The 16,516-nt window shown below is 43.5% G+C and overlaps 1 protein-coding gene across 8 annotated transcripts in view; it reads left to right on the top strand.

The window, feature by feature from the left end:
* ST7 (suppression of tumorigenicity 7) overlaps positions 1 to 16,516 on the top strand; it is a 173,901-nt gene that overhangs the window by 85,543 nt on the left and 71,842 nt on the right. For all 8 annotated transcript variants that reach the window (XM_068400442.1, XM_068400445.1, XM_068400443.1 and 5 more), the window contains exon 2: positions 4,345 to 4,427. In XM_068400442.1, the coding sequence (XP_068256543.1) occupies positions 4,350 to 4,427 (78 nt within the window). In that variant the 5' untranslated portion in view covers positions 4,345 to 4,349. The remainder of the gene's footprint in view (positions 1 to 4,344; positions 4,428 to 16,516) is intronic.

The raw sequence follows: 16,516 nt of genomic DNA, 5'->3' as shown, positions 1-16,516 counted from the left end.
AAATCTGAATACCTCAAGTCCTTGAAGAAATTTGTAAAGCAATATAGTGCTTTATCACCTTAATGGATACATTTTACATTATTTGAGGATTTTGTCACTTGAAAAATATCTGGATTTTCCTCTCTTGTTTATTCCCATGTTCAGAATGAATCACGAGTATTGGCAATGAATAACATACATAACAGGAACGAAACGGCATCAGCTTTCAAGAACATTTCAATTGCCTCTTTTGATTAGCTGCAACAGGGAATATTAGATATGACTAGTGGGCTTTTTCAGCTTGTCTGCCATGATTTTAATTGGATGTAAATTCATCTCTGTGAGCACGCACACTTAACAATGAAATAACAGTCCTTCCCTAGATATTATACAATAGGATGGAATGATTTACAAATGTAACATAGGCACCTTTGGAAATGTAAATAGTACCTTATTCTGGATGACTGAAGCATGATTAAAATAAAAGCAATAAAGAGAAGGGAAGAAAGAGGGGGGTGGGTATTTGTAAGGCCAGGAGCCTCTCATAAACAGACATGCTTGGCTTGTTTAGACGGCATTTATACGTCATGCTGTTTTCCTTTAGAAAAAAACAGGCTGCACTGTATTCCATCATCTCTACTAAGACACCTAAAATAAATCATTCATTGTCAAAAGCCTGTGGAAATAATTGGGATTTAGCAGTAGTTTCAAATGAGTTGGCACCATAGGAACATCAGGCAAGTTTCTTTCTCTAGATAGTCATTAGATGCCCTTTTTAAGTCCTACCAAGCTATAGACAAGAGATGATACTCCAGGCTGAATAACTGCACCATCTTGCCTTCGTGGACAGAAATAATTTGGCATACACTGGCAAGTTATGAATTCAGAAGAGAGGACATACAGTACCACCTTTCACTGGTGATTCTACTTGGCTGCTTTATTCTGCAGTCACCTTCTGCTGGTATCATCAACTCTCATTTCTCAGAAATCTCTCTCTGCTCCTCATTCCTGCCATTTCATCAAATAGAAATAGGAAAAATACTGCTATCCAAATTTAGGCAGATGGACATTTGGCATTATCTAATGACTCTAGTTTACTGCAACACACTGAAGGACACCTGAGTCCACTACAGGACGTAGACATTGGATATGATAGTGATTTCTCCAGTGTCAGAATGCTGACTGTAAAGAAAAGCTCCTTTTTGGATAATGATACATATCAGATAACCCAAAAGTGGGTTGATGTTTAGTTTTGGGATTATTATTATGAGAACTGGGCCTTGAGGTAGTTTCCACTGAAACAATGACTGAATTCTCATTGACTTCAGAATAAAAATAGTCTGACCACAGATCCTCTGGTGGTTAGTTTTACTGTTTGGGAGATATGTTTCTTATTAGAAAATGTTTGTTTTTGTTAATAATATTTATGGAGACAAAGGGACTGGGAGGGTAGTTAATAATTGGCAGAAGTTGATAGTTTTCATAATGGAACAGAAGATTCTTGTATTTAATGAGTGGGAAGAAGAATAACAAAAGGATTAGGGAGATACAGTCCAGATAAGCAGCTCTGGTAGTTGAGTGCAACTGTAGCAAATGAACTGAGTTGTTCCAGTTACCTGGGAGTCTGGCCCATACAATCTACAAGCATCCAGCTTTGTACCTCTTCACCTTGCCGGTTCCCATGACGAAGCTGTAGAAGTGAAGAATCGTAGCAGCCTGTAGTGAGGACCATAAAGGAGCACCAGTATACATGCAAGCGAAGAAGAAAGCAGTAACACTGGTGCAAATGACAGATAAATAAAATCCTATTTCCATTCAGATTTGAGGGTTTGTCTATAAATCAGTATACGTTGCTTGTAAAAGAGTGGTGACAGAGGAAAGCTAAGAGCATTTCTTAAGAGCCTCATTCTTTCTACTCCATTGATGAGCTCCGTGGAGCTAATTTGCTGAGAGGGCTCTTCCAAATGGGGATGCATTTCCCAAAGCTAATTTTATCGATGGCAGTCAGTAATGATAAGTGAGTATCTCATCACTGCTTAAGAAACTTTGTGCTCCTTGCAGCATTTCTTAGTGAAACAGGCAATAGGAATTTAAAGCAAATAGCCTATATCCTTATTCAATGGATATCCTCATGTGGAATCTTCTGAAACACAGGAGGCTTAGGTGGCTTCATAGCTTTGGAAATCAAATTTTCTCCAAGGTAATGGGAAAATTTTTCCAGTTTAATAGGATAAATTCCAGCATTCCATGAGCTGTGAAGCTATGGCAGAGGCACCTCTGTAAAGTCTCCTGCTGCCTGGCTCTTCATGTTATTGTTGGCACTGCAGCAGCACTGTGCTACATGGGGGACATGGACATCTATACCCCATCATAGCGTATTCTCTCTCAGGAATACCCTGACCGAAGCAGAGGAAGTAATTTCACTGGCAGTCTGAAATTTCCCCAGTGACACAGTTTGATTATGTCTCTGGCTTACGTTTGCATTCCAGGATAAGGAATGTTTCCTCTAAAGGACTTATGGGTGGTTTGTAGAAGCCAAAGCTATTTCAGTCTCTCCATTCCTCTTCCTTCTTAGCAGGTACTGGGGCTGGAGAAAGCGAACTACTATTTCAAAGTCATCTTGTATTAGACATTAAAAAAAAAAAAGAAAAAAAGACTGGGAACGGGAAAAAAAGAAATAAGATGTGGGAAAATCCCAACTATTGAGCCAGAGCCAGCATAAATCAGTGTAGCTATGTTGCACACAGTAAAATTGGGGATGTTGTGCTGATTTACACTAGCTGAGAACCTGGCATCCAACTCATTTGTGAAAGAAAATGTACGATGGAATTCAAAAACCACCAAAGCAGTTCTTTATTATATCAGCTTGGTGCTTAATGCCACTCCAGTGGAGCAGAAAATGACACTTCCATTTTAGCAGTTTATGGCTTTTTCAAGAAAAAAAATATAGAAAATATGCAGCCAAAACCCAAACAAAGCAGCTGAATTGCAGGGTTTCAATCTCTTTTAGTGATGCATTTCTGGAAAACAATTTTCTGTTTTACTGGTCATGGAAAATTAATCATATGTTTGATGATTTGTATCCTGCTGTTGTCATTTTTTGGCTCCATATTATTTAATTTCAGAGTGTAATTTCTAAAGGGAACAGAATGAACCGAGGGCCTCCCACCTACGTATCCAGGTCTTTTATCAGCAGTTTTTAATGACTGACTGGTAGTCTGCTACAGCCTTTTAAATTTACCTCCTAACTATTGTCAGTTCCCTCTTCAGTTGTGGATGCATGTATATATACAAATATAAATGCATGCATATATATGTATATATGTGTGAGAAATACTTTGGCACTGGTTAAGGATGAGACCAGTAGGATTTTTTTACAGAAGATATTCTAATCCTTCATGTAGTTTAATAGAGAATGTTTTCATTTGTGGAAGATGGAGGTGATGGGAAGTTGAGAGTTTTCTTTAAATACCTAGAATTTAGTGGAAGAGCTCCAGTTCTCTCTAGTAGCTTCTGCAGAGTGATCCAAATCCTACAAAAAGACTATTTTATTCTCTTAAGGCCATAGGGATTTTCTATGGGGGGCTGAGCACGACTACCTGGTGATTCTCTCAGCAGCTTCCAAAATGTGGTATGACTAGAAAAGCCCTTTAAATCTCCAGAAGCCCATACAGATGGAATTGCCATTTCTTGCAGCTTGTCTGGCTTTGCTTCTGCCCTAGATTCCAGATGATGTTGACAGCTATCATGATTTTCACCGCTAATTATCAGAAAGCCAGTTAGTTCTTTTCCTAATGTTTTATGCATTTATTCACTGTCCTAGTGCGTGGTTCACCAGCTTTAATGCACTGGAATCAGTTAGGGAAATGCTATTATCTCCTACTTTATAAGTGAGGAACCAATGTAACAAGAAGTAAAAGACTAATTTGTCCAGGTAGTTTCACTAAGATCATACAGGACGTTGAGACAATGTTGAATGCAGGACATTGAGATCGACCCCTAAAATTTCTAAGTGCAATGGAGTAGCAAAGGCAAATAATAAAATGTCTTCCATATATCATGGGGAATCCTGAACTTGGTGTCAGTGGAGCGCTCACTGGAATAGGAAAGACCCAAACGTGTGTGCAATTGTTTTTCAATGCCTTGTGACTGACTCTGTTGTGAAAACAAAATTCCGTGTGTGTCAGGCTAATGCTTTGCTTTATCACATGTTGGGCAGATGGAACAGGATGTTCTTTAAACTTTTTTATCAGAAATAAGGTAATAACTTATCTGAAGTTGGAAAGCAGTTGGGAGGAGGAGGGGACACATGTGGAGAACGCGTCCTGCTCTGGTACTCACGGTTTCCTCTCTTTTCTTTTTCAGTGAGTATGTTTTTGAACACATTAACCCCCAAGTTCTATGTTGCCCTGACAGGCACTTCCTCATTAATCTCCGGACTTATTTTGGTAAGTACTAGATATATTAGTATCATTTTACAAATTTATTTCATTATCCAGAATGGGATTTCAGGCTTTATCCAGATTAATAGGTGTCTTTTGTTTTCTTCCTTAAACTTACATTTCTGCAGTACATAAAATTTGTATTTCTTTATTTGTGCTACTTTTTCTGTGAGAGAAAAAAAAAAAAAAAGAGAAAATGTTTCAGTGCTATGTGCCTTTGAAGAAAAATAAGTCTTGAAGGACAATGTGCCACACTAGCAACCCTATAGTAATTCATCACAAGTACTTGCACGTTAAGTGTTTCCATCAAAAAGTACTACAGAAATAAAAAGGCCAGTAAAAAGAAGAGGAGGAGAGGTGCCAACTATCTTGGTTTAGCATGGTCCTTTTAGAAAGTTACAGCAGGACTTACTAGAGAAACAGCAAACAGAATATTAGCAATGAACCCAGTTCTGGTGACAAGATTCCAAGGGATAATTATTTCAGATCTTAATTTTTAAAATCTTTCTTAATACATATCTGCCTATTTGCTTAAAGGTTTTAAGAGTATTTTTAAACCATTTAAAACCCCCTCCTCCCACATGTAATCCCCGAGGGCTTCATTGTGCAAATTGATGCAGTGGAGTGAATCATAATACCATCACAGTGCAGGAGTCCAAAGCAGAGCATTTGCTCTGAATTTTATTCAATGTCTTCATAGAAACAAATGGAAGTAAAAAATCTAAGAATCTGCATGGTGTACTTAGGGTATTATGTTTATACTGGGCTGTTCTGTTTCCTCCCTGCTGAGAGCTGGCTTTCTACTTAAATGAATAGAATAGAATAGAATAGAATAGAATAGAATAGAATAGAATAGGATAGAATAATAGAATATTTTCAGTTGGAAGAGACCTACAATGATCATCTGTTCCAACTGCCTGACTACTTCAGGGCTGACCAAAAGCTAAAGCATGTTATTAAGGGCATTGTCCAAATGCCTCTTCAACACTGACAGGCTTGGGGCCTCGACCACCTCTCTGGGAAGCCTGTTCCAGTGTTTGATGACCCTTTTGGTAAAGAAATGCTTCCTCATGTCCAGTCTAAACCTCCCCTGGCACAGCTTTGAACCATTCCCACATGTCCCACCACTGGATACCAGAGAGGAGAGATCAGCACCTCCCTCTCAACTTCCCCTCCTCAAGGGAAGGTTGTCTTTGTTTTAGTCTTGTTTGTTCAATCAGTCTTAAGTCCTTTGCCTAAAAACAAGTTGTACACTTTTAAAATCTGCTGGGTACAAGCTGCAGACCCTCCCTCACCATACCAAACTAGGAGAGCTTTAAACTAGATTCGAAGGGGGATGAGGTAGTAGCTGGGCTTGCACCACTGGGGCAACGCTCTAGTGTTGAGGTAGACCAGGAGGCCTCCCACCCCCCTAGGGTGAAATTGGTGTGCTCAGCTCGCTCCCTGAAGTGCTTGTACACCAATGCACGCAGCATGGGGAACAGACAGGAGGAGTTGGAAATCCGTGTTCGGTCGGGGGGCTATGATCTAGTGGCAATTACTGAGACTTGGTGGGACACCTCACATGACTGGAATGTGGTCATGGATGGCTATGTCCTGTTCAGGAAAGACAGGCCAGTAAGGAGAGGTGGTGGAGTTGCTCTTTATGTGAGTGAGCAGCTAGAATGTATTGAGTTCTGTCCAGGGGCGGATCAGGAGCGAGTTGAGAGTTTGTGGGTGCGAATTAAGGGGCAGGCTGGCAGGGGTGATACTGTTGTGGGTGTCTATTACAGGCCACCTGATCAGGATGAGGAGGGTGATGAGGCCTTCTACAGGCAGCTGAGAGCAGTCTCACAATTACAGGGCCTGGTTGTCATGGGGGATTTCAACTACCCTGATATTTGCTGGGAGGCCTACTCAGCCAGCCATCCTCAGTCCAGGAGGTTCCTCCAGTGCATTGATGATAACTTCCTGATGCAAATGGTGGATGAGCCAACTAGGAGAGGAGCGCTGCTGGATCTTATCCTCACTAACAAGGAGGGTCTGGCTGAAGCGGTGAAGGTTGCGGGCAGCCTTGGTTGTAGTGACCATGAGATGGTGGAGTTCAGGATCTCATGTGGCAGGAACAGAATATCTAGCAAAATCACAACCCTGGACTTCAGGAGGGCCAACTTTGGCCTTTTCAAGCAATTGCTAGGGGAAATCCCATGGGACAGGGTACTAGAAGGTAAGGGGGCCCAAGATTCAAGGACTGCTTCTTCCGAGCTCAAGATCAGAGCATCCCAGCAGGTAGGAAGTCAAGGAAGGGTACCAGGAGACCTGCATGGTTAAACAGGGAACTGCTGGGCAAACTCAAGTGGAAGAAGAGGGTGTACAGATCATGGAAGGAGGGGCTGGCCACTTGGGAGGAATATAAGTCTGTTGTCAGAGGATGTAGGGAGGCAACTAGGAAAGCTAAGGCCTCCTTGGAATTAAACCTTGCAAGAGAGGTCAAGGACAACAGAAAGGGCTTCTTCAAATACATTGCAGGTAAAACCAACACTAGAGGCAATGTAGGCCCACTGATGAATGAGGTGGGGGCCCTGGAGACAGAGGATAAAAAGAAGGCGGAGTTACTGAATGCCTTCTTTGCCTCTGTCTATACTGCTGGAGGCTCTCCTGAGGAGCCCCGGACCCCTGAGGCCTCAGAAGAAGTCAGGATAGAGGAGGAATCTGTCGTGGTAGATGAGGGCTGGGTCAGGGACCAATTAAGCAATCTGGGCGTCCATAAATCCATGGACCCTGATGGGATGCACCCGCAGGTGCTGAGGGAGCTGGTGGAAGTCATTGCTAGGCCACTCTCCATCATCTTTGCTAAGTCGTGGGCAACAGAAGAGGTGCCTGAGGACTGGAGGGAAGCAAATGTCACTCCAGTCTTCAAAAAGGGCAAGAAGGAGGACCCGGGTAACTATAGACCAGTCAGCCTCACCTCCATCCCCGGAAAGGTGATGGAGCAACTTGTTCTTGGTGCTGTCTCTAGGCACATCAAGGATAGGGGGATCATTAGGGGCACTCAGCATGGCTTCACCAACGGGAAGTCTTGCTCAACCAACTTGATAGCCTTTTATGAGGATGTTACCCGGTGGATAGATGATGGTAAAGCTGTGGATGTGGTCTATCTCGATTTCAGTAAAGCGTTTGACACGGTCTCTCACAGCATCCTCGCAGCTAAACTGGGGAAGTGTGGTCTGGATGATCGGGTAGTGAGGTGGATTGTAAACTGGCTGAAGGAAAGAAGCCAGAGAGTAGTGGTCAGCGGGACAGAGTCCAGTTGGAGGTCTGTGTCTAGCGGAGTTCCGCAAGGGTCGGTTCTGGGACCAGTTCTATTCAATATATTCATTAATGACTTGGATGAGGGATTAGAGTGCGCTGTCAGCAAGTTCGCTGATGACACAAAACTGGGAGGAGTGGCTGAGATGCCGGAAGGCTGTGCAGCCATTCAGAGAGACCTGGACAGGCTGGAGAGTTGGGCGGGGAGAAATTTAATGAAATATAACAAGGGCAAGTGTAGAGTCCTGCATCTGGGCAAGAACAACCCCATGTACCAGTACAAGTTGGGGGCAGAGCTGTTGGATACCAGCGTAGGGGAAAGGGACCTGGGGGTCCTAGTGGACAACAGGATGACCATGAGCCAGCAGTGTGCCCTTGTGGCCAAGAAGGCCAATGGCATCCTGGGGTGTATTAGAAGGGGTGTGGTCAGCAGGTCAAGAGAGGTTCTCCTCCCTCTCTACTCTGCCCTGGTGAGGCCGCATCTGGAGTATTGTGTCCAGTTCTGGGCCCCTCAGTTCAAGAAGGACAGGGAACTGCTAGAGAGAGTCCAGCGCAGAGCCACGAAGATGATTAAGGGAGTGGAACATCTCCCTTATGAGGAGAGGCTGAGGGAGCTGGGTCTCTTTAGCTTAGAGAAGAGGAGACTGAGGGGTGATCTCATTAATGTTTATAAATATGTAAAGGGCAAGTGTCAAGAGGATGGAGCCAGGCTCTTCTCAGTGACATCCCTTGACAGGACAAGGGGCAATGGGTGCAAGCTGGAGCACAGGAGGTTCCACTTAAATTTGAGGAAAAACTTCTTTACTGTAAGGGTGACTGAACACTGGAACAGGCTGCCCAGAGAGGTTGTGGAGTCTCCTTCTCTGGAGACATTCAAAACCCGCCTGGACGCGTTCCTGTGTGATATGGTCTAGGCAATCCTGCCCCGGCAGGGGGATTGGACTAGATGATCTTTCGAGGTCCCTTCCAATCCCTAACATTCTGTGATTCTGTTTGACACTGTCTCCCACAGCATCCTCACAGCTAAACTGAGGAAGTGTGGTCTGGATGATCGGGTAGTGAGGTGGATTGTGAACTGGCTGAAGGAAAGAAGCCAGAGAGTGGTGGTCAATGGGACAGAGTCCAGTTGGAGGCCTGTGTCTAGCGGAGTCCCTCAAGGGTCGGTACTGGGACCAGTTCTATTCAATATATTCATTAATGACTTGGATGAGGGAATAGAGTGCGCTGTCAGCAAGTTCGCTGATGACACAAAACTGGGAGGAGCGGCTGACGCACCGGAAGGCTGCGCAGCCATTCAGAGAGACCTGGACAGGCTGGAGAGTTGGGCGGGGAGAAATTTAATGAAATATAACAAGGGCAAGTGTAGAGTCCTGCATCTGGGCAAGAACAACCCCATGTAGGAGTACAAGTTGGGGACAGACCTGTTGGAGAGCAGCATAGGGGAAAGGGACCTGGGGGTCCTAGTGGACAGCAGGATGACCATGAGCCAGCATTGTGCCCTTGTGGCCAAGAAGGCCAATGGCATCCTGGGGTGTATCAGAAGGGGTGTGGTTAGCAGGTCGAGAGAGGTTCTCCTCCCCCTCTACTCTGCCCTGGTGAGGCCGCATCTGGAATATTGTGTCCAGTTCTGGGCCCCTCAGTTCAAGAAGGACAGGGAACTGCTAGAGAGAGTCCAGCGCAGAGCCACGAAGATGATTAAGGGAGTGGAACATCTCCCTTATGAGGAGAGGCTGAGGGAGCTGGGTCTCTTTAGCTTAGAGAAGAGGAGACTGAGGGGTGACCTCATTAATGTTTATAAATATGGAAAGGGCAAGTGTCATGAGGATGGAGCCAGGCTCTTCTCAGTGACATCCCTTGACAGGACAAGGGGCAATGGGTGCAAGCTGGAACACAGGAGGTTCCACATAAATATGAGGAAAAACTTCTTTACTGTAAGGGTGACTGAACACTGGAACAGGCTGCCCAGAGAGGTTGTGGAGTCTCCTTCTCTGGAGACATTTAAAACCCGCCTGGACGCGTTCCTGTGTGATATGGTCTAGGCAATCCTGCTCCGGCAGGGGGATTGGACTAGATGACCTTTCGAGGTCCCTTCCAATCCCTAACATTCTGTGATTCTGTGATTCTGTGATGTAATTGTGAGAACAATGAGACCAGTTTTAGGAGTGTAGTTACCGTAGTGGTAAGTGGAAAGAGATAGACATGGCTAGGCGCTGGTTCACATCACCTCAGATCTACTGACCTCAGAGAAAACTGAAAGCAACTAGGGTCCTAACTAAACTGTATCAGCTTGGTGCGGAAAATCCTCACCTCTTACTTCCACATTGCCTGTAGCTGATGTAGAAAAAGAAATGGCATCCTTGACTCCCGAATGCCTGTGAGACTCTCATCACTTAGATGATTTCAGGTATAAAGCATCAGGTGCACTGCTGCCGTGCCTTGCTTTGGGTTTTCCTTGTAGCAGAAGGCAATTACTTCATGTCTGCACCTTGGGCATTCATCATCCTTGTATGGATTGAGCCCCAAAGCACGGGCCAGAGCTCCAGAGACATCAGCAGATCTTTCAGAGTATGAACAGGAACCAGATCTGTAAGGCTTGGATTCAGTTCAGCACAACTCCCTCAAATGCATAGGAGGAAAATACTGAATGTTACATTCAGTACTCTCACTCAGAAAGAAGAAAAATTCAAAACACCAGGCCCCACCGCCAAGATGAGAAGGAATGAGAGAAATAACATGGGTTCCACAGGCACAATTCTGTATTGTTGTTGGAGAGTGAAGACAACGGGAGGAGGTGGCAAGAAAAAGGCAGTTTGTGCCCTATGGAAATACCTTACAGAATCAACAGGAACAAAAACCCTAAAGAGAGACTGAATTATCTGTAACTAAATTCTGTGTATAGCATGATTGCAAATGTAGGTACATTTTGTACTGTAGTCATGAAGGCAATTTTTGAGGAATGAGCTCAGTGGGAGACTTGAGAGCAAGAAATTTCCAAGTGCTGTACTTTGATGGGAAGTAAGAAGTGGCAAGGAGTATTCAAGGCTGTCATATGAAGAAGGGGGAAAAGGGCACCAAGAGCAGCCTTCCAAGAAAAGATTAGACTGAGTGAGCCTTAACTGAAGAAATTCACTGAATGCTGTATGACGAAGTCCATTATGAACAAGTTGAATGAACAGTGAGATGATGGAGGTGTAGACACAGACTGAGAGAAGATTGAAAGCCTTTTTTGTGGACCTTCACTACTTCTATCAGCTGTCTGCTGTTCATATGTCACCATCCTAAATGTGCAAAAGATACATAGGCCAGGCAGGTGACAGCCAGGAACCCTAGATTGTAGGGACCGGTGTCAGTGCTGAGAGGAACATCTGGTCTGTAAATTGGATGGAAAAGGAACTCAGCAGACATGGTCATGGAAGGAAGAAACTGCAAGTTGAACAGACCATGCATGAGGAAATACAGCTGAGTAAGTTCTAGTGAGGTTGCACTAGCCAGTCACTAGCCCAGCTCTGCTTCAGATTAATTATTTCTTAATAATCTTACTGTTTACCAATGGCTCTGTAACATGCAGAATTGCCTGCATTACCACTCACTTACCTGTCACACTACATAGCATCTGCAGTTCTAAAGGATTCTTAATCCTAATAATGGTATTAAGTGAAACTCTTTTATAAAATAAAAATTCTCTTGTGAAATCTACATCACTGGGGTATTTTTCAGACTAGATGTACTAATATTGCTTGAAATTTTCCACCATATGGTCTGGCAGATTTCTTTCCATTATCAGTTGGCTGCAATTCCTAATCAGAAGGAGAAATCACAGCACTGCAGGTTATGAAATGATGGAAAATTCCATCATTTCAGAAGCGTGGTAACCGATGGGAAGCGCATGCTTTTCCTATTTCATGTTTGGGTCATGAAACGATGACTCTGCAGAGTTCAGCTTTGGGCAATTGCATGCCACGTGACTCCTTTGCAAAACACTACTCTCCTGACTTATTTTGTCTCTTACTTTGTTTTCATTCTTTAGGTACAATTCTGGCCTTGCTGTAGGCAACGTGACTTAAATGAAGCAAGGATTTTAGACCTTTTTTCTTTTCTGGATAGCTCAGAACTGTACAGAAAAGACTTTTCTATCTCAAGTATTCTCCTTAATAATTACATGACTACAGCACATAGTTTAAAATGAACAAATTAGCATACGTTTAATTCATCCCTGCACTATTTTAGGCATCAAAAATAGGAACCAAATCAGTCCCAAGCTGCATTAGAAATATTGAATTGGAAACTTGGTTCCACCACAGTTACTTTTAATACAGTAAAAAACAGAGTTCTGCCTCACAGAGTACAATGAGCTGTATTGTATTCAGTGTCTGAGAGGCTAAGGTTTTCCACAGGTAGGGTAATAAAACTGTCATGAAACATAACTGACGTCCAGTAAATGCTGTGAACTGGAACTATGTAAATGCCACTGAGATTTCTAAATAAGGCCACATATTTAACATACACTTATCACCAGAGTGAAAGTTGGTTAGCAAATGCAGGTGGCATTTGCACTGCAAACTGTTGGAGTCTCAGTTCTAACAAAGCACAGGCAGAGTGAACCCCAATCTTGAATCTCCACCAAGAATGCCTCCTTATTCTGCTTCAGAGCTTGGGACAATAATAAGAGTTTTCTGCTACACAATGAGAAACATTCTGCAACAAACAAATACCAGGTCTTTCAGAGATAAGAATTAGAAAGCCAGTCTACAGAGGTAGAGTGTGACTGCTGAGTCTGCACACTGGCTAACATTGAGCAGCTGGGCTGTCTGCTACTACCCAAGTACGTGTATAGTATATGAGAGTCCCTGCCTCTTGTAGCCAATGGTGCTAGTACTGGAAGTCTGAGAGAGGACCTGGGTAAGACAGAAGGGACATGTCTTATTTTCTGTAGACATTAATTCTTCTGCTGCTTGTTTCATTACCTTTGTGTAGTCTGCTGCAGAGGGGCAGAAAGGTGACTGAGTTCTGGGTGTTCCCACAGACTGCAGGAAAGTCTGACAATTGTGCAGGGACAATCTTTGGCGGCTGAAAAGCGATATGTGGTAATTGTTCAAAGTTTCTGCTCTGCTCAGCGGAGGCTGACAGGTCAGGGAGGGCAGAATCCTTGTAGGGAGTTTCTAAGAAACTGGAAACACTTGCCAAGGAGCAGATGAGGGAGGGAGGGTCTGTAGGAAGGCAGGCCATAACGCAGTCCACAGACAAGAGAAAGGTATCATAAGTAGCTGGGTTCGACCCAGTGGTTAAGAGACGTACTATACTTAGTCTAGGCAATATATTATTTTCTTTCCCATTTCTGTATTTCCAGAGGTAGATGAAGTATAAGTAAATAGCTGTTTATTTTGAATAAGCGGCTCGTTAGCACTGCATGTTTCTTCTCATGCTGACTCCTTGAGATAAGACAAGTGGAGGTTCAGTAATCAGGAGCAGAGTCTAAGAGGATGCTATTTCATCCAGAAGGAATGGGGCTGCATGGCCTTCAAGACTGAGACACTGAGAGCATAGTCAGAGGCGTACTGTTTCCTAGAACCAAGCTGGGCAGGACTAGAGGATCTGAGTCATTGGTTACCCCTAACAGCTAAATAAAACAGACCAAGGGCTTGCTTTGTCCGAAGGCAAGTGGCATTGTATAGTCACAGCCATGTGGATAAACACTCTTGCCCAGCAAAACAGGGTGATGTTTTCCATACTGTCTACTGGAAACAGCCCCTGGGCTGTGATATCCCTAGAACATGTCCAGTCATTGCCTAGAAGAGTTGGCACAGGCCAGGCAGCGTGCTAGCAAACAAACAGCACGGGTGACTGAGCCAGCTAAACCTGTGCTGTGGTCCCCTTTTGTTTATCAAATGGGCTTAACCATTGAATCAGGTTCTGCTGTCGTTACCCAGTTCCTCAAGAGAGTTAGTTTCATTTATATCCATTAGATTGGTTATCACCCCTCATATTAGAAGAGTACTCCAAATCTTACTCCTCTGAGACCTGGAAGCCTCATTACAAGGCTGAATGAGAACTCTGAGCTCTGGAAGTTGCTGGCAAACAAAATCCTTTAGTGCTTCTGTTGAAGACTCAATACATATACACTAGGAAAGGACTCCAGAGAGTGTTCACTGTAAGAGAGGATGCCTATCTCAGATATGATAAACAGGAAAGCATAATTCAAATCGCTGATAGACGTCACTACTTGGTCCAGTGAGAACCACCATCAGAGCCATCCCTTGTGAACTGATGAATTTATGATGGAATATCTGTTCTGAAAAACCAGGCAGGAAGATCAGATATCCAAGTGATGCAGAGTAGATTTGTTGCTGCACAGAGAAATAAAATGATCTGGGCTTGTCTGTATGTGAGAGCAGAGATAAGAAAGAGGATGACTGTAATGTTTTCATTGCACAGGTGAAGAGAAGTACCCGCACAGAGAAGCAAAAGCAAAAAAAGTCCAAAGCAAGTATCTGAAATGCATTAAGAAGAGTTATGAGTGATTAACCAGCTCTTGCTTAACCCAAATATATTTGTCATGTACAAGTTGTTTTTTCACAGCCATGCATTTCTAGAAATGATCAATAAGGGTTTTCCAAAATAGAATACTCTTACATTAAGCATTACCCATACCAGATAAAAAAAAAATTCTAGATTTGGATTTCTAGACACACAAAGGTGGAAATGTTCAGAACAGGGTTTTAACTGGGCTTTGTGAACATAATGGTTTCAAAGATCCCTCGAGGGTTTGGAGATGTTTGACGCTGTTGCAACTTGAAAGCACAGGCACCGACTAGAAAGAACTCAGAGAAGTTTGCCGCTGCTGTGAAGGGGACAAGGTCTGTGCAGATGAGCTCCCCTCCCACTGTATGTATATGAAAGAAATGAGGTGGCCTTTTCTTTCAGAAGTGGTGCAGAAATGATCTTTTGCCTTAATTTCCTCTCTGATCCAGATCTCTTTCAATGGGTAATTAATCCTTATAGTCAGCTATTATTCTGCCAGATGATCTCTCATCTGCTGAACTGTCAAAAGCTTGTTGACTTCACATTGCTTTCAAAGTGGCTGGTGCAGACAGAAATCAAATTTGATTTATAGAAATCAGGTTTCGAAATAGCTGGCACTGTCTGAGAAAGGTACAAAAGTTCTGCAAAGAGAATTTATTGTTCTGACTTCAGTACCAGATTAGAGATTACCTTCTCATATACCCTGAACAAATCACTCCAAGCAAAGGCTTCTTATGATGATGATTTATGGCTTTAATTTCTAAGAGACCGTATGTATTGAGATCTGGCTGATGTTTCCTGGCACTGGATTCACTCAACATTGCAAATATTTTTCAAAGCTGCCTTAAACAATTTCCAAGCTTTAATGCCATTTTAAAAGTAATTAATGTATTTGTAAGTCTAGGGAGGCAGACTTAAGCCAGTTCCTGTCACTCAGCTGAGCTGTAGTAGTGACCACGTATATATATTCTTTTTGCTTGTGCCCTCAGTTTCATTGAAATTCAGTGTGACAGCTTTCCAGCTGGTATACATTTGTGCAGGGCAGGCGGGCTCAAGCATACTCTTGTGCTGCTCACTCTCCCTCTCTGGATTTTATTGACTTTTTATCTAAAAGTTGATTATGATTGAAATAATGAGCAGGAATTTATTAGCACATTTTGAAAAATCTGATTTTTTTCTTCTCTTAAAGTTAAGTACAAAGCTTGTTAGATACAGTCTGTAACTGCCAAGAGTTTTGAGCAGCCAGTCTGGCGGCTGTACTTCAGTCCCTGACTTATGTTACAGGGATACTCTTGCCGAGTGTCCCTTGCCTCAGTACAAGACTATAATCTTTGATTGCTAACAGCCACTCCTGACGCCTTGGGCAGGTAGAACTGTGGCTTGTGTGCCTTGATTTGTTCAAGCTTCAAAGTTCCCAAAGATAAAACAGAAACAGATGCTCACAGCAGATCTGTGACTGTATCTTACGGCACAGCCTTTCTGTCACGGTCGGCCACACGCTGCCTGCTTAGGTTATGATGATCTCTTAGGTCATAAGATTTAAATTCTAAACCCTTTAGGAAGTGTTTTGTGCCTAAGAGCATGAGAACAGCTAAAACTAAAGCTGGCTTACCTGTGCCAGCTCCCTGCCCACCATCTCCAGCATTTGGAGGCAGTGGTACGCGCCAGGGGAAGTGTATCAGTACAGAACAAGTGTTCAGAGATACTTCCTCGGCATTCTGGCCCTGACTCCCGGGATTCCCACCTGGGCACTGCTGCAAGCGTGTGCCGATACAATGAGTACAGTGATGAACACACTGTGGAGCCTATGTAAGGAGGAACTATCCAGGCTGTGTGGGTTTTTGGTGATTTGCCTGGGATGTAGAGTTCACAAAGAGCTGGGTGTGTTTATGTTCTGGTTTCTCTGTGACCATCTGTTTATCTTCCCAAGTGCTTGTGACCCTTGTGTGTTCACATAGCCCTTCTGTCTTCTCCTCATCAGACTGCTTCATTCTTCTTTCTTGATGTCTCCTACAGGAGCCATTAGATATTGTTTTGGGGCCCGAGTGATCTCCAGGGCTGCCATGCACTCTTGAGTGAACTTGTCTCAAGTGGCCACCAGCTACATTCCCACTCCATTCCAGTGCAGCTAGGGTCAGCTTCCTCCTTATGAATGCTCTAGGTGCTTTAACAACACAGCTGAATTTAGGAGAAGCCCCAGTGCAGAATGCATTGGAGTATCCTTCGGAAAGGAACATTTTCGTATTGTGCCAGAAGGTTTACCTTCTGGTTTTCCCTTATGGAATGGT

This window comes from Nyctibius grandis, chromosome 5, assembly GCF_013368605.1.
Source record: "Nyctibius grandis isolate bNycGra1 chromosome 5, bNycGra1.pri, whole genome shotgun sequence".
Classification (NCBI taxonomy): domain Eukaryota; kingdom Metazoa; phylum Chordata; class Aves; order Nyctibiiformes; family Nyctibiidae; genus Nyctibius; species Nyctibius grandis.
This window is presented reverse-complemented; position numbering and strand designations above follow the sequence as displayed.